Raw genomic sequence first — 25,862 nt, forward strand, 5'->3', positions numbered from 1 at the left:
TTCAGCAACACTCCCATGTAGTATAGTATAAGTTTACATGAGGTAAATGGAACTCCTGATAAGTGTGTCATAAGAATAATACAGGAACCTGTTGTGCAATTACCTTGGTCCTTTTGTTCACTTATAGCAACTCATATCTCCAGCGAAACACTCCCGTATTATGTTAGACTGGTTCGAGGAACACTGCTCAGATGTGATGTTGCTTAATTGGCCCCTACATCACTAGTCTCAATTCTATTGATGACATGTGGGACAGTAGCAAGCAAGATATGTGTACTTCGGATCCAGATTTGACTAACCCTTATGATTTATTGGTGGTAGTTGAGTGGTTATGATAGCTTTCAATACCTTCAGTGTCTTACAGATCCCTTCCTGTGATGTGGCACTGTCATCATCAGCGGGAAAGAGGTTGCTACATGTGAATGTAATGGAGCAAAAGTTAATTGCTACACCAATAGGATTTGAGGTCAACTAGGTTATATAAGCCAGACTACTTGCACAAGTACTTTTAATGAAGCGCAACTGTCACTGGAATACTCCATTAGATTTCACTATCTTATGTTGAAAATATAACAACTACTACAATCCTCTGCCAATGGCATCATCATATGTGTTAGGAAGAGGCATGTGGTCAGCACCCTCCTGGTCACTGTTGGATTTCTTGACCTTGTAACCACTACTAATCAGTTGGGCAGTTCCTCAGTTGGCCTGGTGAGGCTGAGTGCACCCTCTTCCCATCCCCCTACTGAGGATAAATCTCTGGCAGTACCAGATATCAAACACAGGTTACCCTCATGGTTGTCAGCCCCATTGAGTGCTCAGCTATGGGGGTGTACATTTACAAAGAAATCGGTCTTAAAAATACAATTGCAATTAACCAAAGATAGAAAGAAACTTCTACATGATTTGCATCCATAGGTGAGTCTGTATTGTTCCAATCACTTTGCTTTAGATTTCCAGAGGTTAATAGTATTGGCTGTTAACATGCTTTTGATAGAAATTAAAAAGTAATAACTGAATGAAACCCAGATTGACATCACTTTTGACAGGATCCAGAAGAATTAACATAATGGTGCATATGTGATTGTTGTTCTAATTGAATTTTAGAAGTATTTGGTGCATTTGAAACTGGGTTCTTACCTCCACATTTATGACTAACAAGCCACCGTCACATTCAACTTGCATACTAAGCAAAGGGAAAATCAATATTTATATGCCTTTCATCTTATTTTCATGGCCCCTATGTGAGAAATTTTATTGTGGCAGCAGAATTGCTCCACAGTATTATTCAAATACTGGTTCTTTAATTTTACCCAACTCAGTTTTTTAAGAACAAAGTCAGCTTTTTTTCCACAGATTCCCAAAAATTTCTGTCATAATTTTATATCAGCTGTCGCAATCCTATCAGTGAAGCTCTGAATTTGTTCAGAGTCTGCTGTTATGTCTACTTGTTAAAGACTCCAAACCTTACAGCAATATTCTAAAACTGGTTGCAGTAGTATTTTGCATATTATTTCCTTTATGGCTGTACTGCATTTTCCCAGAACCTTTCCAACAAATTTAAGTTTACTTACGTCTTCCCTACTACTAGTTGTATGTTCTCATCCCATTTTGCATTGCTTCTCTATATATTTTGATGAAGTGACATTCTCCAGACATTTGTCACTAATCTTATAACCAGATACTATAAAGTTCTTCCTCCTTATTATAGGAATTACCTTGTATTTATCCACATCTCAATGCAGCTGGTATTCATTAAAAGTGGAAATTCTGTCAAAGTCTTTCTGCTTTTATTTTTGATTATCCTATACCAATACTTTCCTGTAGACAACTTCATTGTCAGCAAACATTTATCTTTTTTAATTCTGATTCTAGTGCTGCTGCTGACCCTATCTGATATATAATCTATGTATACTGAGAATATTGGAGATTTATTACATTTCCTTGGTGCATGCCCAATGTTGGTTTTGTTTTTTTTGAATATTCGCAATCCAGTTTAAGGTACCAGGTTAGATTAGTCAGAATTTCATTGAAGTTGCATATGTGTGAAGATACCCCATGTTTCGTGCAACTGCAGTGAAAACTTCTTGTCAAGTAGAACAAATACTGCAATCTTAGCTGGAAACGCATCAACAAAAGTGAATGTAACATCAGCATGCATTATAGAAGTAATATAGTGCTATTCCCATTAGCAGCACATATACACAACTGAAAACGATGATGTCAACATGACTCTAAGACTGTTAATAGATGGTACTGCTATGTGTAGAAAGAGTCTTTTGTGAGAACTGTTACGACAGTTTGGAACAGCTGATGAAATTTACTGCTTGTTGCAGTGACTGACAGCTGACAATTGACTCCAAAAATGTAAAAATACAAAACAATGCAATACTCAAAACTGTAACAAAAATTTTTACATTGTTACATTATAGCATTTAGGATGAATCAGAAGTCATTAACTTCATTTGAATACCTTGGCATGACTGACTGAAGTAATATGAGATGAAATACTCTAATGTATGCTATAATTGAGCTGATAAATATAAAGTTGTTATCACTAGATTAATTCTTAAAAAGGCAACTTATCTATGAACGTAGTAGAATAGAATACACTTTTAAAATTCATTTGTTAGAATCAATCATCAATGTTGAAACCATATCAAGGATGAATAGCTAAAGAAATTTGACACACTTTTAACTAGCTAGAGTGAATGCACTTAAGAGATGCAGAACAAAATCAAATTGAAGATTTAAGAAGAAAGATCTCATGTGCTACATAATGTGCTGATTTTAAATTTCAATAATACTTCTTCATAGAGGATTCAAGAAGTATCACATCCTTCACTCCCTACCATATGCACAATTACCAACATGCAAAAATAATGGAAACTGGAGTATATACATACAGAAACAAGCAGTCATTTTTCTCTACATATCATCTGTTTAATACCATAAAACATATGATAGCCTGTGAAATGTAAATGTAAGAGGCTGGATATGAATAGAAACAAGAAAAATTATCAGGGAAATTAAGGAAGGGCATGGTGTATGTAAATTGGAGAGGTAAGTAATACTACAGGAAATTAAGTTGCCCATAAGACTCAGATGGCACTAAAAGGATTTGTCTCTGCTGTGGTACTGTGCAGTATTTTCTATATCATTTTTGTGGTATTGATTCAGTTAATATCTCAGCTCACAGCGTGATTGCTCAACAGCTAGTGTGGTTCTTCACAACAATGTGATGGTTACAGTTACTTCTTCATATGAAGAAAATTTAAACATAATAATAAAATTAAAGACCAGTGAGACTTTATTCAGAGACAGGAAGAGTGGAAAAAACATTTGGTTACAGTAATGTTGAAATGAAGCCCTGTTCATATGACTTATGCAATGGCAGTCAAAATAGTTTGAAATGGTCATGCAGCAGGAGGGAAGACGCCGATAGGGTCCGGGGCTGGCGCCGGTGGAGCCGGCACGCCCCATGCAGCGCTGCGGGTGGGCAGCGGCGGGGGTTTGGTGGCGGTCAAGCAAGAGGCTGCACCTGTTGCAGCTGCCTCTGTCGAAAACTTGGTGGCGGGCTTTGTAGATAGCACAACGTTCCTGACAGCCTCCTCCTCCTCGTCACCTGGCGGCGGTGCCCACGAGCACCATGTGCACCAGGAGCCCACAACCGTCCACCCCAGTAAGGCTCACTGCATGCCACTAACGCAGGCTGCTTCATTTTATTTTGCAGATATCATCACTGTGCCAAGAAGATGAGTGAGTGAGTGAGTGAGTGAGTGAGTGAGTGAGTGAGTGAGTGATGCCTGTTTGTGTAGACACCTGTTTCTACAAGGACAGTTGTTGCACCTAATCATCCCAAGAGTATTATGGGGAAAAATTATGCTCTGTGCCTAAGAAATCCTTTTCTCTCTCTATCTTTTGCTGTGTTATATGCTGTAAGATATTTTGGTCTAAGAAAATTATTGATCTTCTCACTACTTTAATACATACAGTATTGTTGTATTAGCTTTATAGAATGAAATCATAACAAAATATGAGATCTAAACAATCAGATGTGTAACAGAACATTTATCGAGTGGTCAGTATCTGTAATACATTTGATCTCCTTTCAGTACTGAATAAATGTTAATGGAGAAGATAATCACATCTAAAGACTGTAGTAAATCTGTCTTGCTGTGACTAAATGCCAGTTTTTCAAACACCATTCATAGATATCTATGTCATGATATCAACAATTTCTTCTCCCTATTCTTGAATTGAATTTTTTGTTAATAGGAAATTTAGATTTAACAAATTCTCAGAAAACTTGGTTACCGGGAACTCACCCAGTCAGCATAATAATTAAGAACTAAAATAAGGGTTGTTTGTTTGTTTGTTTGTTTGTTTGTTTTGTGGGGCACTCAACTGTGCGGTTATCAGCACCTGTACAAATTCCCAACCTTTGCTCAGTCCAATCTTCCCACTTTCATGAATGATGATGAAATGATGAGGACAACACGAACACCCAGTCATCTTGAGGCAAGTGAAAATCCCCGACCCCACTGGGAATCGAACCCAGGACCCCATGCTCAGAATTCAATGGAGGGTAAAATGATATGTATATTTGTTGTTGCTTGTATTACTGGAGCAGATAAAGTGCTGGGGGATCCTTTCACTTACAGCTGATATTACAATATTGTAATTCACTTGTTATGAACTCTGCCACATCATGTTATTGGGCTGTGGCCCAGTTTCATAATTTCTTTAAAAAACTTAATTCTCTATAAATACACTACTGGCCATTTAAATTGCTACACCACGAAGATGACGTGCTACAGACGTGAAATTTAACCGAAGGAAGATGATGATGTGATATGCAAATGATTAGCTTTCCAGAGCATTCACACAAGGTTGGCGCTGGTGGCGACACCTACAACGTGCTGACATGAGGAAAGATTCCTACCGATTGCTCATACACAAACAGCAGTTGACCGGCGTTGCCTGGTGAAACGTTGTTGCAATGCCTCATGTAAGGCGGAGAAATGCGTACCATCACGTTTCCGACATTGATAAAGGTCGGATTGTAGCCTATCGCGATTGCGGTTTATCGTGTCGCGACATTGCTGCTCGCGTTGATCGAGATCCAATGACTGTGAGCAGAATATGGAATCGGTGGGTTCAGGAGGGTAATACGGAACGCCGTGCTGGATCCCAACGGCCTCGTATCACTAGAAGTCGACATGACAGACATCTTATCCGCATGGCTGTAACGGATCGTGCAGCCACTTCTCGATCCCTGAGTCAACAGATGGGGACGTTTGCAAGACAACAACCATCTGCACGAACAGTTCGATGAAGTTTGCGGCAGCATGGACTATCAGCTCGTAGACCATGGCTGCGGTTACCCTTGAACTGCATTACAGACAGGATTGCCTGCGATGGTGTACTCAACGACGAACCTGGGTGCACGAATGGCAAAAGTCATTTTTTCGGATTAATCCAGGTTCTGTTTACAGCATCATAATGGTCGCATCCGTGTGTGGCGACATCGCTGTGAACACGCATTGGAAGCATGTATTTGTCATTGCCATACTGGCGTATCATCCGGTGTGATGGTATGGGGTGCCATTGGTTACACGTCTCGGTCACCTCTTGTTCACACTGACGACACTTTGTACAGTGGACATTACATTTCAGATGTGTTCCGACTCGTGGCTCTACCCTTCATTTGATCCCTGTGAAACCCTACATTTCAGCAGGATAATGCACAACTGCATATTGCAGGTCCTGTACGGGCCTTTCTGGATACAGAAAATGTTCGACTGCTGCCCTGGCCAGCACATTCTCCAGATCTCTCACCAACTGACAACGTCTGGTCAATGGTGGCCGAGCAAGTGGCTCATCACAATATGTCAGTCACTACTCTTGATGAACTGTGGTATTGTGTTGAAGCTGCATGTGCAGCTGTACCTGTATACGCCATCCAAGCTCTGTTTGACTCAATACCCAGGCATATCAAGGCCGTTATTACGGCCAGAGGTGGTTGTTCTGGGTACTGATTTCTCAGGATCTATGCACCCAAACTGCGTGAAAATGTGATCACATGTCAGTTCTAGTATAATACATTTGTCCAATGAATACCCGTTCACCATCTGCATTTCTTCTTGGTGTAGCAATTTTAATGGCCTGCAGTGTATATCTATGTAAGCATACAAAATTTGTGATAAATTCTGAGAAAAGAATAGTCATAATGAAAACCGCAAATGTTTACTTACAAGGAAACTACATAATATTAACTTACTCTGGACATAAGCATTTTGAAGACTTAAGTTCAACACTAAGGTATATGTGCATTACAGAAGCATATTTACAGCTACATTTGTTCAATTAATGATATTTTAGAGAGAGAGAGAGGGGGAGAGAGAGAGAGAGAGAGAGAGAGAGAGAGAGAGAGAGAGAGAGCTGGAAAATGTAGGTAATGTAACCTGAAAGAGACAAACAGAATGTAGCAAATGAAAATTATAATGATATTAAACACAGATAAGACAATGGCTGGCTGAAACTGTGACATGTGACTAAGATTACCATTCATGAAGTTCCTCCAGCCTCCTAATCATATAGACAAAACTGGTAGGCAACACCTGAGAGTGGGGTAGCACAAAATGGAGGGTGGAATGACAGCAAATTGAAATTGCATGAAATATTCAAAGTGAAAAGTGATAAGTAGATAAATAGTAGAAATGTGATAACACAGACAGAATGAGAGACTACATTAATACAAACTGAAAAAAGAGACCCATGGAAAATACTTGCTGTCAAAGAAATAAAGATCATGATCCATACCAAAATATCTATTAACAAAACAGCTTTCACTTGTAAGGAACTCAGATCAGTTCATGTAAACTAATCATTGTGAGAGGTATAACATCAAGAAAGACTGACTCAAGTGAAACCAGGCTTGGAAAGAATATGTAGACTTGTGTATCAATTAAGACTACATGGATATGGCATACATGTAGGCCCTGCAGATTAGTTTTATGCCAGTCTCATTAAATAAAGTGGAAATATGGAACCAAATGTTAGTATGCTTAGTCATCACTGAATGGTAAAAATCGGTATGCAAGTTCAAACTATGTGGAATGGTTGTTTTACAGTACCATATTGTGACATTTTAGCTTATATAGGTCACATTTACAAACAGTAATGCATGTGTAACCACTACATAGAAGATCATCATACATAGCACTAATCTCAGTACTCACTATACAATGTGGCCACAGCACAGGATGGCTGCCAGCTCGTCTCTCTGGCTGTAACAGATGTACAGTTTTGTCCACAGTGATGATTCAGTGAGGAGCACTGTGACAAATGTGGGCCTGTTTGCATCAATGGCATGACACTATTTGCTCTAGATCTGATAATGTTCACATAATTTTGTTGGGTGCAGTTGTATAAAAACTGCAAATGTCTCAAGCTGCAGCACTGCATATGAATTCTGTGTGGAAAATGTGTTATTTTATGGTCTGCATGAATACCTGGCATATCATTCATTGAACATGTGTAAGCTATAGTTGGTTAATACCTTGTTGGCCATTAATTTTCAGAATCACTCTTGATGCTTTGTGGTGTTGCATGTGAACTGCATGGAGGAAAAATACATGGGAAAACATCAATTTCTCCTTTCACTGCATGCCATTATGTTAAGACATTTAATCAGTGTTCACAAATACTAGACAATTAAATATTCTTCACATTTCACTGATTATATCTGTTAGTTGTTTATGAGACTTTCACAATATCTTCATTCAATATAGAAAAACATAACCCCATGCAAACTTCCGATGCCACATATTTCATATATACAGGATGATTCCATGATGATGATACAAACTTTCAGGGATGGTGGATAAACATAAACGTATCAATTTGATGTAAGAGACCACAGTTGGGAAATGACCGAGTCAAAGGTTATAAACAAAAATCATTCTGATATCTTGTTACATTGGAATTACATGTACTGGCACTGTTGTAGGCTACTCTTACTGTTGTTGCTAATACTGTAGGGTAGGCCACATTCAGAGGTGGTAGTATAGACCAAAAAAGAAAATAAAATGTCTAGTAACACAGGTTTTAAAATGCACACCTTATGAGTTATGGGTGTTTTTCATCTTCGCCACTGTGAAATGCATCCCTTCTACAGACAGTTGCCCATAGCTCTTGAGATAAGCATTTTTTAGCCCATATTTTATCGACATTTTTCATTTTTTGGCCCATACTACCACCTCTCCACCTATGAAAGTTACCTATCCTAAAATCTTGGCAACAGTAGTACCAGTACACAAATAATAAAATGTTCTGTGCTGTTGTGCCATGGTTGAATGGATTTCACATTTAAACCCAACAATTCATCCCCATCCACAGATGACATTTTCAAGGAGGACTTTAGCTTCTTTGAGTGTCTGATTCACTCCTTGGCTTGTTAATGACTGCTACAAAATTCCATTTACACATGCTTTTGCACAGTGATGTGATGTCATGTGTTTTGAATATATGTGTGCAATTAGCTGTTGTCGACTGTCATTGCCTGCTGTTGCTATCACTCCATGGTGAAAGACTGGTACATATCTTCTTCAGCACCAGGAAGAAACTTGTGAAGTCACACTACTGTGCAGAAGCACAAATAAATGGAATTTTGCTGCAGTCATCAGTGAGCCAGGATGTGAATCAGACACTTAAAGAAGCTATGATCCTCCTTGAATATGTCCTCCAGAGATAGGGACAAAATGTAGGGTGTATATGTGAAATCCATTGGACCATGGCATAATAGTCTGGAACATTTTATTAATTGTGACATTTCCACTCATGAAAGTTTACATTTTACAGTAGCACCAGCAGCCCACATGTATTCCACTGTCAGAGGTATCAGAATGATTTTCGCTTAACTTCTGACTGAGTTATTTCTGGACCGAGGCCTCTTATCTTAATTTGACCCACAGACCCTTGTCCATCATCTCTGAAAGTTTGTAACATCATCTACAGAATCATCCTGTATAGCTGAAAATCCATGCTATAAGGATAGCAAAAACTTTTATGCTGTATAATGTGTTGACAACAGAAAAAGCATCGCTTGAATGTGTAGAAGGGGTGTTCATCACATGTGAAACAACTGAAGAGTCACAAAGGAATTCTCTGCATATAGTTGTTACTTCTGCTTGTGCCCATGTTATTTGTAATATTAACGAGTAATACTATTAAATTTTTTCATATATTCAACCAATTCATGATGAACTATTTCTTCTCCCATCAATTACACATTTTGTTACACAAGTTGCATAAACTTCAGTAAGTATAATTATAAAAGAATTAACTTCTTTATGGACAGCTTTTCTTGAAGGCAGTAGTAGAAAATTGGCATCATTGTCCAGTAGGACCCAGGTACTCCTACTCATTTAAATGAAACATATTGTTATTCATTTCTCATTATTTATTTTCTTTCATATTTTCAATAATATTATAAACTCTTTTCCATTACTATGTTGACATTGGACCATGACAAGAGAGCTACTGACTGATCACACCTCTGTCTATAATGACCTCGATGTTGATGGAATGTTGAACCCAATCTTCCTTCCTTCTGTCCTGATCACACCTCACAGTCTTTAAATAAGGTAACAAGAACTTACGGGAACTGCTGCTGGCACACTTATGTATAAAAATATTACAGTATATTAATCACAATAACTTTATATTCAGAACATAGATTTAAGTATGAAGAATATATTTTCCAAGGGAAAGTTTCTTATGAGTTCGATTATCCAAGCAACCTCCATTGATTGACTTAAACCCTCAGTCTGGCATTGCCTCTAACATTTAAATTTCTCCCTGATATTTCCTGCATACCTGAGTGAAAAGATATGACTGAGAATGGTTTAGCCATAACCAAAGAGCAGTTTGCACAATAAGCTTTTCACACCACAGCAAATTGTGCTGTAAACTCAAATGAACCTTCCTATATTTTACATATTATCTACTATTGTATCATGTTCAGATAAGGATGTCCAATGTCTGTTAATTCATCAAAGAAGAAAAATCAAGGAAGTTATAATGCACAGAAAGCATTCACCATGAAGGAATTATGTTGATATTCCATGACATTATATAGCTTTGTGATAGCAGTGATTCAGTACTTTCAGCTTTTACTGCCATTCCAATGCAAAGCTTCACTTCATCACTAAAAGTTGAGTAGTAGGTGCAATGTCGTCTTTTACTGGCTATTGCTATGGTCAACAAAAATTGAAATGTTTATCTTTCAGGAATTACTAGATTTTAGACAAAAATATAATCACCATGTCTAATACGTGTAACACTAATGATTCATTGAAATGAACACTTTTGTTCAGTTATGTGTCTGGGTAGTATCCAACTGTTTGGATTTCACACATTTTGTCTTAAGATTTATCCTGACAATGTGAGTTCTACTTGTGGCAATTTGTTGTGTCTTAAAGGCCACCATGGTTTAGACTGGAAGTTATATTATCAAACAAGATGTTACAATGGCTACTTAGCTCACATTCCGAAAGGGCAGAGATGAAATTCTCATATGATAATTTTATGGCTTCTGTTAAACACTTAACACAAATGCTAACATGGTTCATTTGAAAAGGTACTTACCAATTTTCTGCACCACTATTGTCCAATATGAGCTTATACTCCAATTCTAACATTGTTGGCATTGATGAAACATTAAATCATAATCTTCTTTCCTCTTTCTTAAAAGCAAAACCATAGCCTCACCTTGCCTCATGTGAGTAACTGGCAATGTGGAATTATTTAACTCTCAAAAGCAAAAAATCATAATTTACCTTGAGTAGGCTTATGCCTAGAAAATCACTGTGGTATTTATAGTAAACACTGAGTTGGTAAATCATTTTGTTTCAGTGGAAATTAAATGTGAATCTTTATTATCATTTATTAGTTAAAAATTATAAATATTAACATTGAAGCCTAAGGTTTGTTTCTTAATGACTGGTAGCACCCTGTAATGAAGTGTAACTTAGAAACTACCTGCATAAATAGACAATGCTCACTGATGTGACATCAGTTTGAAAGAGGTGCAGTGATTCACTGAAAATGTCATAAGGTATATTTCTTTATATGGGCCATACAATGTCTTGCTGACACAAAATTCATCACATTCTTCTCAAGAAAATGAATTTTTCCTCCATCACCAACAGTGGCTGCCATGATAACATGAAATTTCCTTTATGGCCTATGTTTTCACGAACAATGATTTTAAAATAAAGAGCACTTACATTGTCCAAAGAAGAGGCTACACTGTAATGCTTTTAGAAATATCTGTTTGTGCTAGTACTTATTTAACAGTGTTACACTTCGGATTTAGAGTATAATGAAGAGAATGTACATTTTCCCAGTTAGTCAATCCATTGTCCTCTAATCTTTACCATATTTCAATATTTAATAAACTTTGAAATGGCCACACTCTAAAAAAGTCTCTTCTTTATTAACTGAGCAGAGTGGCGTATTGATTAAAACATTGGACTTGCATAAAGGGGAAGTTGGGTTCGAATCCCTCTCAGTCCATCCATATTTAAGTTTCCCAAACTGAATTAAGGTGAATGCAGTTGTAGTTCCTCTGAGGGAAAATACACACACATGGTTGATTTTCTTCCATATCCATCTATAATTCGAGCTTGTACTCTCTCTAATGAACCATTAAAGTCACTGAATTATAATCTTCCTCTACTCTAAATGTACAGCAAATATTCCTTGAATGCAGAAGGCAGTTAATGAAACTATACTTATTTCCAAGCTGGTTTAACACTGATTGTACAAGAACTAATAATGAAAGCAATGTAATAGAAAGGAGTTTTTTCTCAGTGTGTTGTTTGATTATGAGTAGAGATGTTTCCTACATTGTACACTCTTCTGAGGAAATAAAACTATGAGTAATTTTGGTTGACTTGTCCTTACTTAGTCAAGTTCAGGTTTTCTGTTAAGGATTTTTTCTTTTAAAGTTTATCAGTTTTCGTGCAAAACATTGGAATATGTTCTGTATTTATCTTTATTTCCAACAATAATAATTTAATATACTTCCATAAATAACAAATGAAATGAAATGGCTTCAGATTGAAGTTCAGATTTGTATGAAAAATTATAACATTGTTGACATGAAATGAATATCTCACACACTCCTGGAAATGGAAAAAAGAACACATTGACACCGGTGTGTCAGACCCACCATACTTGCTCCAGACACTGCGAGAGGGCTGTACAAGCAATGATCACATGCACGGCACAGCGGACACACCAGGACCCGCGGTGTTGGCCGTCGAATGGCGCTAGCTGCGCAGCATTTGTGCACCGCCGCCGTCAGTGTCAGCCAGTTTGCCGTGGCATACGGAGCTCCATCGCAGTCTTTAACACTGGTAGCATGCCGCGACAGCGTGGACGTGAACCGTATGTGCAGTTGACGGACTTTGAGGGAGGGCGTATAGTGGGCATGCGGGAGGCCGGGTGGACGTACCGCCGAATTGCTCAAAACGTGGGGCGTGAGGTCTCCACAGTACATCGATGTTGTCGCCAGTGGTCGGAGGAAGGTGCACGTGCCCGTCGACCTGGGACCAGACCGCAGTGACGCACGGATGCACGCCAAGACCGTAGGATCCTACGCAGTGCCGTAGGGGACCGCACCGCCACTTCCCAGCAAATTAGGGACACGGTTGCTCCTGGGGTATCGGCGAGGACCATTCGCAACAGTCTCCATGAAGCTGGGCTACGGTCCAGCACACCGTTAGGCCGTCTTCCGCTCACGCCCCAACATCGTGCAGCCCGCCTCCAGTGGTGTCGCGACAGGCGTGAATGGAGGGACGAATGGAGACGTGTCGTCTTCAGCAATGAGAGTCGCTTCTGCCTTGGTGCCAATGATGGTCGTATGCGTGTTTGGCGCCGTGCAGGTGAGCGCCACAGTCAGGACTGCATACGACCGAGGCACACAGGGCCAACACCCGGCATCATGGTGTGGGGAGCGATCTCCTACACTGGCCGTACACCACTGGTGATCGTCGTGGGGACACTGAATAGTGCACGGTACATCCAAACCGTCATCGAACCCATCGTTCTACCATTCCTAGACCGGCAAGGGAACTTGCTGTTCCAACAGGACAATGTACGTCCGCATGTATCCGGTGCCACCCAACGTGCTCTAGAAGGTGTAAGTCAACTACCCTGGCCAGCAAGATCTCCGGATCTGTCCCCCATTGAGCATGTTTGGGACTGGATGAAGCGTCGTCTCACGCGGTCTGCACGTCCAGCACGAACGCTGGTCCAACTGAGGCGCCAGGTGGAAATGGCATGGCAAGCCGTTCCACAGGACTACATCCAGCATCTCTACGATTGTCTCCATGGGAGAATAGCAGCCTGCATTGCTGCGAAAGGTGGATATACACTGTACTAGTGCCGACATTGTGCATGCTCTGTTGCCTGTGTCTATGTGCCTGTGGTTCTGTCAGTGTGATAATGTGATGTATCTGACCCCAGGAATGTGTCAATAAAGTTTCCCCTTCCTGGGACAATGAATTCACGGTGTTCTTATTTCAATTTCCAGGAGTGTATAATAAATTGTAGAACTGTACTGACAACATGTTTTCATTCATAATAATTCTATAACATTCTATTTTTTTGTTTGATTGTAACTGTGAAACTGGTGGTTTTAAGAATTAATATCTACATAGGATAGTGTGCTTCAGAAAATACATATTTGTCTTTAACTATTTACAGATCCTGCCCAGATCTCAGAGTTGCTAAGCAAGACGATAGCAGATGCACATGCGAGAACATGTTTATACACTATAGAACATATCCACGAAATGTTCCGAAAGCCACAGGATATGTCAAAAATAATGTATTACAAAAACATGGTAAGTATTATGATATTTTTATTCTTTATCAGTCTATGATAATGACACTGCTGAAAATTTTATGTTGAAAATTCAAAGTGGGTGTAGTCTGTTTTTATGTATATTTTTTTACGGTTCCAGAATGAGATTTTCACACTGCAGCAGAGTTGCACTGATATGAAACTTCCTGCCAGGCTGAGACTTGAACTTGGGACCTTTGCCTTTGCCTTTGCCTTTGCCTTTGTTCACAGGAGAGCTTCTGTGAAGTTCGGAAAGTAGGAGATGAGGTACTGGCGGACGTAAAGCTGCGAGGACGGGGCATGAGTCATGCTTGAGTAGCTCAGATGGTAGAGCACTTGCCCATGAAAGGCAGAGGTCCTGAGTTTGAGTCTGTCTGGTACACAGTTTTAATCTGCCAGGAAGTTTAGTTTTTTAGGTTTATTTGTTTATTAGTTATAAAGTAAGTGGCCGGCCGGGGTGGCCGAGCGGTTCTAGGTGCTACAGTCTGGAACCGCGCGACCGCTACAGTCGCAGGTTCAAATCCTGCCTCGGGCATGGGTGTGTGTGATGTCCTTAGGTTAGTTAGGTTTAAGTAGTTCTAAGTTCTAGGGGACTGATGACCTCAGCAGTTAAGTCCCATAGTGCTCAGAGCCATTTGAACCATTTTTTTTTATAAAGTAAGTGAACAGTGAAACACAGCATAAACATCAAGAAATGCAGCAATAATATTAATCAATTTCAGTAACAGTTGTATTAACAGATAAGATTATCCAGAATGAGATTTTCACTCTGCAGGGGAGTGTGCGCTGATATGAAACTTCCTGGCAGATTAAAACTGTTTTCCCGACCGAGACTCGAACTCGGGACCTTTGCCTTTTGTGGGCAAGTGCTCTACCATCTGAGCTACCGAAGCACGACTCCCACCCGGTCCTCACAGCTTCTGTAAAGTTTGGAAGGTAGGAGACGAGATACTGGCAGAAGTAAAGCTGTGAGGACCGGGCGTGAGTCGTGCTTCGGTAGCTCAGATGGTAGAGCACTTGCCCGCGAAAGGCAAAGGTCCCGAGTTCGAGTCTCGGTCGGGCACACAGTTTTAATCTGCCAAGAAGTTAGATAAGATTATCTTTGTCACATATATTTATCTTGTGGAAAGTTGGTTGGTTGATTCGGAGGGGGGAACCAAACCATCGGATTAGGGAAGGATGGGCAAGCAAGTTGGCCGTGCGCTTTCAAAGGAACCATCTCGGCATTTCCCTGAAGTGATTTAGGGAAATCATGGAAAACCTAAATCAGTATGAACAGATGCAGGATTGAACCATCATTCTCTCGAATGTGAGTCCAGTCTGCTAACCTCTTGTGGAAAGTACTTTTTGTGTAATTTACCGCTGTACTGAATTTATGAAAGCATTCTGTGATACATTGCATGTTTGCAGTGGCATTATGTTGAATAGTTTGTTCTTAAGTAACAGTTTTGTGTCCGTTTCTAATGACTGGGATATTTATCATCTGCCTTAGGTGCTTGTCACACTTATGTATGGACTGTCAGTCAACTCCTGCTGTTTTACATTGGCATGAACCAAACACACTGAGTATAAACAGAGATTTAAATATCAGATTGTCAGTATAATCTTAAAATATCATGTACAGGGTTCATGTTCTTCACTCCTGAGAACTGCCCTTAACTACCCTGGTATTTGTAAAAGTCATAACTTTACATGATGAATGGAGGTCTTCAACTAACTTTTTACATATTTAGTTAGTATGATTACTCCCTGTTAATTCTGGGTCATGATGAATAAGAACATATTTAGCTAAAGTACTGTAATTATCATTATTTCACAGAACAAAAGATATATTTTCAGTTTTAGAATGATTAATTTATAATTCCCTAGGTTTGAACCATGTACTGGAAATGATGAGATATTTATCACTTTACTTAATTAGTGCCTCTGATCCCCCCATGCAATATGGATTTTTGTGGCTTAGTACTATGCAAGTCATTAATGCGAACATAAAATATGAACGAGGAAGTTCCCAACACAGAACTTTATGAAACACCATGAGCTACAAAGAGGATGTTAATGTGAAAATATACCATTTGCTTTGGTACCAAGAGACAGTTTTCTCTTAAAACCACAACTTCAGGGTTTTCTTAATGAAATTCTTTGGCTGAGATATACAGAGGCACAAAACTGGCTTCACACTCACCAGATTTAATTGTCTCTGGACTTTCATCTGTTGCAAAAATTAAAAAGATGTATACAGGAATACGCCGACCCCCAGACACAAAATGCTATATAACACAGGCTTTCACTGTGATTACAGATAAAATTAAGTTCATAGCTTGTTTCAATGATCAAGGTGTACATTTAAACACATGCTGTTTGTCATAATAATGAACATAAAAATATATTTGAGGGGTTTAGTATTAGCTGTAAAGTCATTCTTGCTAGGACCTATGTAAATATTTATCTGTTTTTATTTAAACTGTGGTGTAGAGTTTCTTCTACACAGTGAGACTTCTGGCTGCATGAGAACTGTGCATGAGTGAACCTTAAATACGTGAATGCAGTAGTGACCTGGTAATGTGCATTGTGTATCATGAAAACTGAACATTGGTAGAAATATTAGACTTAGAATTGCGAAGTGAAATAATTGAAGATCTTGAAAAATAGTTGCATGATCTAAATGATCAGCACCTGTATACTACTGGTGTGCATGAGAATCCATTGATGCCATCAGATCTCAATGAAATGAAATCTCACAATGATAAGTATCATTTTGTGTTTCCTAAAACCTCAGTTAAATTTCAGAAGCATGACATTATTTTACTTTTAAATAAATTTGAAGTGCTAGGCTTAGTTGAAACCCATAAAACATGTAAGTACTGTTCTGGAAAATGTATGTGTTGGTGATAATTATACAAGTGTACAATCTAAAAACAGTAAAAATCTTGAGCAGAGGAAGAAAGTAATTGTAATGGAAGAGGGTTATGGTCATGGATTTACTCCTCTTCTTCACAAACAATTCACTGTAAATGCAAGTGTCTTCATAAAGCCTCACACATCTCTCTCTGAAATATGTGAACAAGCATGATCCACAGATGTAATAAGTTTGTTTTCAGAAGGCTATGTAGTACTGTGCAGTGGTTCAAATAATGTAAGCAAAAAGAAGATAATGAAAGAAAAATGGGAATTAAGTAACATGTTTAGGACAGTTGACACACACTGTACTTTGTACTGAATATTCCAAACTGATAAGATTTGTCATCATACACATAATAATGTAATTGTTAATATAGTGATATTTGGCCTTCTAGAAATTTTAGATTCATAGGTTGTTAGAATACGTTTTTAACTTAATCTAGGAACTGGAAATTTGAGAAAAATGTGTATTTTCCTTTAAATAAAATAAACACTAATCCCAAGCTTCAATATGCCGATTCTTCTCTGCATAGGGAAATGCAGTTGTTGATTTTGATCTCTCTCTTTGATGAGTCCCTCAAGACAATTATTCATACAAAACTGACTATGATGCAATCTCACAGTCTGTTAGAGGTGCTGTGTTTTCCATGTTATGAACTAAATTCTTGAAAACCTTTGCAAGTAAGAGTGCAGGAGAGCATATAAACACATTAACTTTTAATCCCTTGTGGATTTATTGGTTATTTTTCTTTGAATGCTGTTAAACATAACATAGACACTGCAATCTGAAAGATACAGAACTTAAATTTACCATGCTACTGCTCCTCTACATTCCATGAGACTTGGCATCAGGGTTGCGAGCACACCTTCAGTTATGCATGTTTTAAGCAGCTTGTGCCCATGTGTGGCTCACATGACATAATTGCCTTATAGTTCAAATACATACAGGTTTGATAAACAACACACATGGTTTACGATGTGCACAGCTAGCCCTTGCCACTCGACTAGAATTTTATGCCAGTGCCACCAGGTGGTAGCACACTGCAGCAGACTTTTATCCACATTCACTTGCCATAAATTATGCTAGATGATAGCACACTCCTCAGATGCATTAATTCACACACTATATAGTAAAATTAGATCATACCTAAGTATATGTTAAAGTTGTACTGACAGTAAACCTATTTTGTGGGTTTCTGAATAAGTTATAGTGTATACGGTTATGAATTTTATCGTACAGTAATCCATTTGAGACACTGTGAATCATAAGGGCCTAAATCACATCACCATTGATCGTGGGATTGTAAAATTTATTTGTGCTTCTGAAATCTGTTGATCTTACGGTGAGTCAGGTTTATCTGTGCTGTGGGCCCACACTGTATGTATGAAAATTCACAAAAAGTTGTATCACTGGTTTCTCTGATATTCACTTAAATTTGGGATCAACAGTGGTGTGCTTTAGGCCCTTATTGATCTCAGTGTCCCATTTTTATTCTAGTCAAGTGACACGTTTGTAGACATTACTACTTGAGTTTAATCATTTTCATAAATGGCACTTCATGTTTGCAGTTGGTTGTTTACTGTGTGGGAGTTAGCATTTATGTGCAATGTAAACATGAACCATGGTGAATCTATTTTAAATGCTAACTGAAAAGTCAAGCTGTGAGGATGGGTTCCGAGTCGTGCTTGGGTAGATCAGTCGGTAGAGCTCTTTCCCACAAAAGGCAAAGGTCCCAAGTTCATGTCTCGGTCCGGCACACAGCTTTAATCCACCAGGAAGTTTGACATCGGCACACACTCCACTGCAAAGTGAAAATCTCATTCTGGGGACAGAAAAGTAAATTACCAGGAAAAGTTAGCCACAAAGGAACTAGGGCCTCTGGGAATAGATCCTTTGACTGAGAGAGTGATGAAATCAAATAAGCATAACTACAAGAGAATATTTAACAAGGAAGTGTACAGTTAGCACAACTTGTGTGGATGCAGCATAAGAATATCTGACTTTCAGCCTGGAAGTAAATTCATGAACTAATGCATCTGTTAGGGATCTTACACGTTTGTCCGAAAAAAATGGAAAAGCATGAAAACTCCCACTTACACAAAAATACAAAATGGAGAGTTATGAAAGCTTACACTTTTTGTTTGTTGCCTTGTACTGTACTTAATTATGTACAAAACAACAAAATTCCACAAAAACAATTCTTTATTTTGTCAGATATTTTATGCATCTTATTATTGTTATTATTATTACTGTTATTATTATTATTTGCAGTGCTTGTGGTTGCATAAACTTGTTCATAAGCATAACTTTAATACATCAGATGCTATTAATTTCACACTGTCAAATTTATCTGCATCTAAAAATTTGTGAACACCCAGAATGTATACTCATGAGTCACCACTTATTGTACTTAGGTTGGCATACAGGATCTGTCGTGGTGTGCAGTGCGACTTAACAGAAGTTTTTCCCCTGTTACTACCCCGTTTGTTTCATCTGCTGTCTCTGTTACAGCCCTGGAGAAATGTTTCTTTCCTTTTGGAAGCTATAGTCTATTTTTATAGTCATAGTGAATACATTTGACCAACAATAAAAAACAAAATAATCTAAACTTCTGTTCTAAAGAAATTGAAGTAAAATTTGAGTAAGTGACAGATGGAAGATGGCAAGTTGAAATCTAATGCCTATAATATTGGTCGTACATTTACTGGGAAATTTTTCATTCTTTTTTGTTAAGATTAGTGCCTTCAGTATGTGTTACCTATTACTGTTTACATTTTTTTGTTTTCAATTACTTTACACAGGCACACGAGGAACTGTGGCTAGAGTGTGCTCAGAAATTAACAACAGTTATTCAGCAAATCATTGAATTTGCAAAAATGGTGCCTGGTTTTATGAAACTATCACAGGATGATCAAATTGTGCTTCTTAAAGCAGGTAAGAATACTTAGTCAATAGCATTTCTACTATTCTCAATGCAATTTTCTTAATTTTTGTACAGACAGTTGGTATTTTCAGTTGTGGTTTATTAGTCTCATAACATACATAATCAAAATCATTTATTAATGTACTGGAGACATCTCAAATATTTGTAGTAAAATTTCACCACAAACAGAGAACTAATGCTAACAACAATATAATAATAATAATAATAATAATAATAATAATAATAATAATAATAATAATAAAGTTATGTTAGAGAAAATATCTAATAAAGTATCAGTTTTCCTTCATGAATTCTTCTACCAAATAGTAATGTTCCACCCACAAAATCTCCCACCACCTTGTTTTTAGATGATCTGGCTTTATCATAATTATATTTTTGACTATTAACTTATTACATATTTTCATCCCCAGAGACTGTGCATATAATTTCAGTTGTCTAAGAATCATAAAATTCCCTTTGTTTCTCATTTTATAAGTGCAGCTAAATTGATTCTCCTCAAATAATATTTATGTGCTCTGTAGGATATAATAATGTGTAGGAATGGAACTATTAGGTTTCTTCTTTCCAAAATAATGGATGACAAGATTCTTTTTTGCTGTGCAATACATATGTATCTGACAGTTTTCTTCTGCAGTTTCAGTATATGAGACACAATGCTTAAACTTCTCCAGAAAACTAGACCATACCTAATAACAGATTCAAAATAACTATGATATGCTATTTTTTGTACACATGCCAGTAAAATTTCCTAGTATTTGCATTTAAAACGCAAAGCTGTTTAATTTATGTGATAGGATGTCGACATGCGTATTTGAGCTCAAGATCTTGTCCACTTTTATTCTGAGGATTTTAACTATATCAACATCTTCCATAACTTGATTGTTCTACAGCATTTAAAGTTCCACACATCTTAAATTTTTTTGTTTTGGGATGTAACATAGAGGTTTTTGCAATGTTCAGTTCCAACCCATTTAACTAGTACCAGTTTTCTAGGGTATAGGGAGTGTTCACAATAGAGCTCAGAGTTTTTTCAGCATAATCAGCTTAAATAAAAACAGAAGTATCATCTGTAAATAGAACTGATGGGAAATTTATTTTTATGAGTAAGTCATTTACATAGAGTAAGAAAAGAATAGGCTCTGGAATGGAGCCTTGAGGCACACCTTATGATACGATAATTGAAACACCCATTTAGAGTAAGAATTCACAGCATTTGAATTGACAGTCACCCTTTTCTTGTGTACTGCAAAACATTGCGCATAGTCCCATATTTGCTTTATTTATAGATAAGCAAGGTATGGTTTACCGAATCCAAGGCTTTTGTAAGATTGCGGAAGATAACTGCAAACTTTCCTCCTCTAATCTAATCCTCTGTTTATGTTTTCAGCAAAGTTGTTCACCACATCCAGATTGTATACTTCAACAAATCAGGAAAGCATCCCTGTTGGTTGATTATTTGATTTAGTGGAGGTGCTATTATATGATGTACTGTTTTAATCACGTTATTGTGTACCCTGTCCCATCCAACATTTTTTTTTATTGTAGTATAATATTTACCCCATCCTTTATCAAAACATTTTTTTTTTAAATCTGTAAGATACTGAGCTTCTTGGTGAAGTTGGGGAAGGATACAATTTACTCTGGTACTATGCTACATTTATGAAGAATTCATTTAAACACTCTGATATTTGAACTGACTTTATAATAAGGCTATCATCATGTCTAATCCTAGGTATTTTATGACTACTAACTGTAATATTTATCTCTGATTTGGCAACAGACCACACTGCCATTGTCTTACTTTTATGTTTCAAAATAAAATTGTTAGCCCTTTGTGTGGCTGCCTTCACAACTTGATAACTTCTAACATACTGAATAAAATACCTATTTCTGTTATATTTTAGTTCATTGTGAAGTTGCTTTTTCCTGTTTCTAGAAATTATTATACTTTGAATTAAAACGTTTAAGTCCAGTAGTCATTTTGTTATATACTTGTATGGTTCTAATTAGAAAGATTTTCTTGAACATTTCAAGAAAGTTACTTTAAGAAATTTTTAGGTTACTACATCTTCAAATACAGTGATCAGAAGACCATTTAACTTCTTATTACTTATTCCTAAATATAATTAAATTTTGAAGTTCCTTTTCATATGGCTTTCAAGAGAGGGCAATATGTTGCATTTTCATTTATTTGTTTGACATAGTTACATCATTTTCCACAAGTGGGCAGTTCTTTACAACTTTCTTCATATTAACATTTCTTGTTAACTTAATAACTAAAACTACTTTCCTGTTTAACTACTTCCTACTTTCTAAGAGAAATGATACTAATGATTAAATGTTGCTCACTTCATTTATTTTATTCATAAATAAATTGTGTGTTTCAGTTGTTTGATTTGATTGACTAATGTAAATAATGCTTCAGAGATATTATTTTTGTTTCTGTGATTGGTCTTTCTGCATCTTCAATTAGCATGTTGACACAGTTGTTAAGATTTTAATGTCGTGCTCTAGAAAATTAGTATTCAGCTACTATGCAGCCATGCTCATATGTTTCCTCTGATTTCCCTAAATCAAAACATGTAAACTCCACAATGACTTCTTTGGGAAAGTTTCCTTCCCTTAACCTCTGCAGCTGTACAAGAATTCCTTCACCAGTGACCTCAAAGACAACAAGATATTAAACTCTGACTTCCTCATTTGGTTTAGACTTTAACTAAGTTAGAAAGGTTAATATGTTTAACACTCTTCTATTTACATTGTTTGTTTGTCGCTATGTATAGTCACAGTTAAGTGTACTATTTAATCACAAGACTTAAAATTTCACATATTATTTTGTGCAAGTATCTTACCATCTCTTTAATATAGGTTCATCATCATATATAATACAGTTAAATTTCAGACAGTTTTGAGATAAAGCCAATATATATCATATATTTCATAAGAAATGTGAAGGACGCTCACTGCTATTTGTTGTGAGCTCTTCACAAAAGAATGTGACCTTGGCCTTTTCAGTATACTACTGATCTGCTATAGCCTTCACTAAATCAATGTCACAGGCCTCATCTATTTTATGCTGATTGTCCATTACAGTTACAGCAAAGATGGCTGTGTGAGTTGTTTTAAAACTGCATTTCTTAGTAATAAAGCAAAAGGACTAGCACAGTCATTCATTGTCTTATACAATTATTTGTTACACACACTGAATTTTTTTTCAAAAATGTTGTAGTTAATTTACAGTTAAAAATACCAATAGTTAATTTGTTACAGCACACTATTTATAATAATAATAATAATAATAATAATAATAATAATCCCCAATGGCAAGCACCCGTATCATCTAACACAGCCACACATCGATCAAGACACATCCAACACATGGCTAAGAAAAGGCAATATATACAGTGAGACAGAAGGATTCATGATTGCAATACAGGATCAAACAATAAACACCAGGTATTACAGCAAGCATATTATTAAAGATCCCAATACCACAACAGATAAATGCAGACTTTGTAAACAACAAATAGAAACAGTAGATCACATCACAAGCGGATGTACAATACTAGCAAATACAGAATACCCCAGAAGACATGACAATGTCGCAAAAATAATACATCAACAGCTTGCCTTACAACATAAACTTTTAAAACAACAAGTTCCTACATACAAGTATGCACCACAAAATGTACTGGAGAATGATGAATACAAATTATACTGGAACAGAACCATTATAACAGATAAAACAACGCCACATAACAAACCTGACATCATACTCACCAATAAAAAGAAGAAATTAACACAACTTATCGAAATATCCATACCCAATACAACAAATATACAAAAGAAAACAGGAGAAAAAATTGAAAAATACATCCAACTGGCTGAGGAAGTCAAAGACATGTGGCATCAGGATAAAGTTGACATCATACCAATTATACTATCACCTACAGGAGTCATACCACACAATATCCACCAGTACATCAATGCAATACAGCTACATCCAAACATATATATACAACTACAGAAATCCGTAATTATTGATACATGTTCAATTACCCGAAAGTTCCTAAATGCAATATAACACATACCGTACAGTTAATAGGAAGTGACGCTTGATCAAGGTCCGCGTCACTTTCCATTCTCAACCAGACTTAACGTCTGAGAAAGTAAAGAAATAATAATAATAATAATAATAATAATAATAATAATCCCCGTGGAGGCCCGGGAAAAGAATAGGCCTCCGGTATGTTCTGCCAGTCGTAAAAGGCGACGAAAAGAACAAACCACTAATAGGGCTAACCCCCCTTTTAGTGTGATTAGTTGGTTCAGGACAGAACTAAAGAAGCCTCGGACAAGCGCCGTCATGGTCGGGGACGACGCTTGAACCCTATGCCCGCCCACAATGGTAACGACACTGCTAGCCAACTGGAAAATGATTTAAATCCAAATAGAGGTGTTTTGCAGGATATGCTTCCTGCAACCACTCTAGAAGGAAAACAAAGACAGAGGATGAGATGGTCAGATGAAGTTAATCGACACCTCATGTTCTGTTATTACCAAGCAACAAACCTAGGAACCAACACAACTGGATACAGATCACAAGTATACACAACATTTATTACCAGATACCCAGAATTAAAATTTTTAACAGAACAACGACTAGCTGATCAGATCCGTGTAATAATCAAAAATAACAGGATACCCAGTCAGAATTAGAAAACATCAAACAAGAAGTACAACAAATACTGGAACAAAATAATGTGCAATCAGAAGAAGAAGAAAATACAGTAATGGACTCAAACATCACAGAGCAAACAAACAAAGAACAACACGCACCAATTAAACAATCAGAGGAAAACTAAATCTTAAGACAGCCACCAGAACAAGCACAAATAGAACACGAAGTGACACAGATGCTAGATATAGAAGAAAAATTTCAGCTAACATATATAGAATACAAAGACACAAATACAGACATTAGACCATTCTTGCATAGACCACCAAATAACCCACAAGTCGAAACAACAATAAAAACTATCAACACAATCATACACAACAAAATAAATGAAAATACAACTATGGAAGAGTTACAACTACTGGTTTATATAGGAGCACTCACTACACTAAATATACACACTAGACAGAGATCAGAACCAACCAACACACAGAAGAAACCCACAAAACCAGCATGGCAACACAGGCTACAGATCAGAATAGAAAAACTGAGAAAAGACATCGGACAGCTAATACAATTTATAAGAAATGAAAACTCGGAAAAAAAACGAAAAAGGTTAGGTAAAATCTCACAACAAGAAGCGACAGAGCAATTAGACAAAAAGAAGCAGAAATTACAAGCATTAGCCAAACGACTCAGAAGATACAAAAAAAGTGAAAATAGAAGGAAACAAAACCAAACATTCAACACAAACCAAAAGAAATTTTACCAGACAATAGATAACACACACATTAAAATAAACAATCCACCAAACATAACAGACATGGAACACTTCTGGAGCAACATATGGTCAAACCCGCTACAACATAACAGGCATGCACGGTGGATACAAACAGAAACAGATACATACAAGATGATACCACAAATGCCTGAAGTGATAATTTTGCAACATGAAGTCACCCAAGCAATTAATTCTACTCACAATTGGAAAGCCCCTGGAAATGATAAAATAGCAAATTTCTGGTTAAAGAAGTTCACCTCAACACATTCACATCTAACTAAATTATTTAACAGTTACGTTGCAGACCCATACACATTCCCTGATACACTTACACATGGAATAACTTATCTGAAACCTAAAGATCAAGCAGACACAGCGAACCCAGCTAAATATCGCCCCATAACATGCCTACCAACAATATACAAAATATTAACTTCAATCATTAAACAGAAATTAATGACACATACAACACAGAACAAAATTATAAATGAACAACAAAAAGGCTGTTGCAAAGGAGCACGAGGATGTAAAGAGCAACTGATAATAGATGCAGAGGTGACATATCAAGCTAAAACTAAACAAAGGTCGCTACACTACGCATACATTGATTACCAAAAAGCTTTTGATAGTGTACCCCAC

The 25,862-nt window shown here is 37.2% G+C and overlaps 1 protein-coding gene across 1 annotated transcript in view; it reads left to right on the plus strand.

The window, feature by feature from the left end:
* The window catches only part of LOC126249424 (probable nuclear hormone receptor HR3), a 329,185-nt gene that overhangs the window by 271,097 nt on the left and 32,226 nt on the right, over positions 1-25,862 (plus strand). The window contains exons 7-9 of the mRNA XM_049951077.1: positions 3,425-3,682; positions 13,780-13,919; positions 19,622-19,754. Coding sequence (XP_049807034.1) covers positions 3,425-3,682; positions 13,780-13,919; positions 19,622-19,754 — 531 coding nt within the window. The remainder of the gene's footprint in view (positions 1-3,424; positions 3,683-13,779; positions 13,920-19,621; positions 19,755-25,862) is intronic.

This window comes from Schistocerca nitens, chromosome 3 (assembly GCF_023898315.1).
Source record: "Schistocerca nitens isolate TAMUIC-IGC-003100 chromosome 3, iqSchNite1.1, whole genome shotgun sequence".
Lineage (NCBI taxonomy): Eukaryota > Metazoa > Arthropoda > Insecta > Orthoptera > Acrididae > Schistocerca > Schistocerca nitens.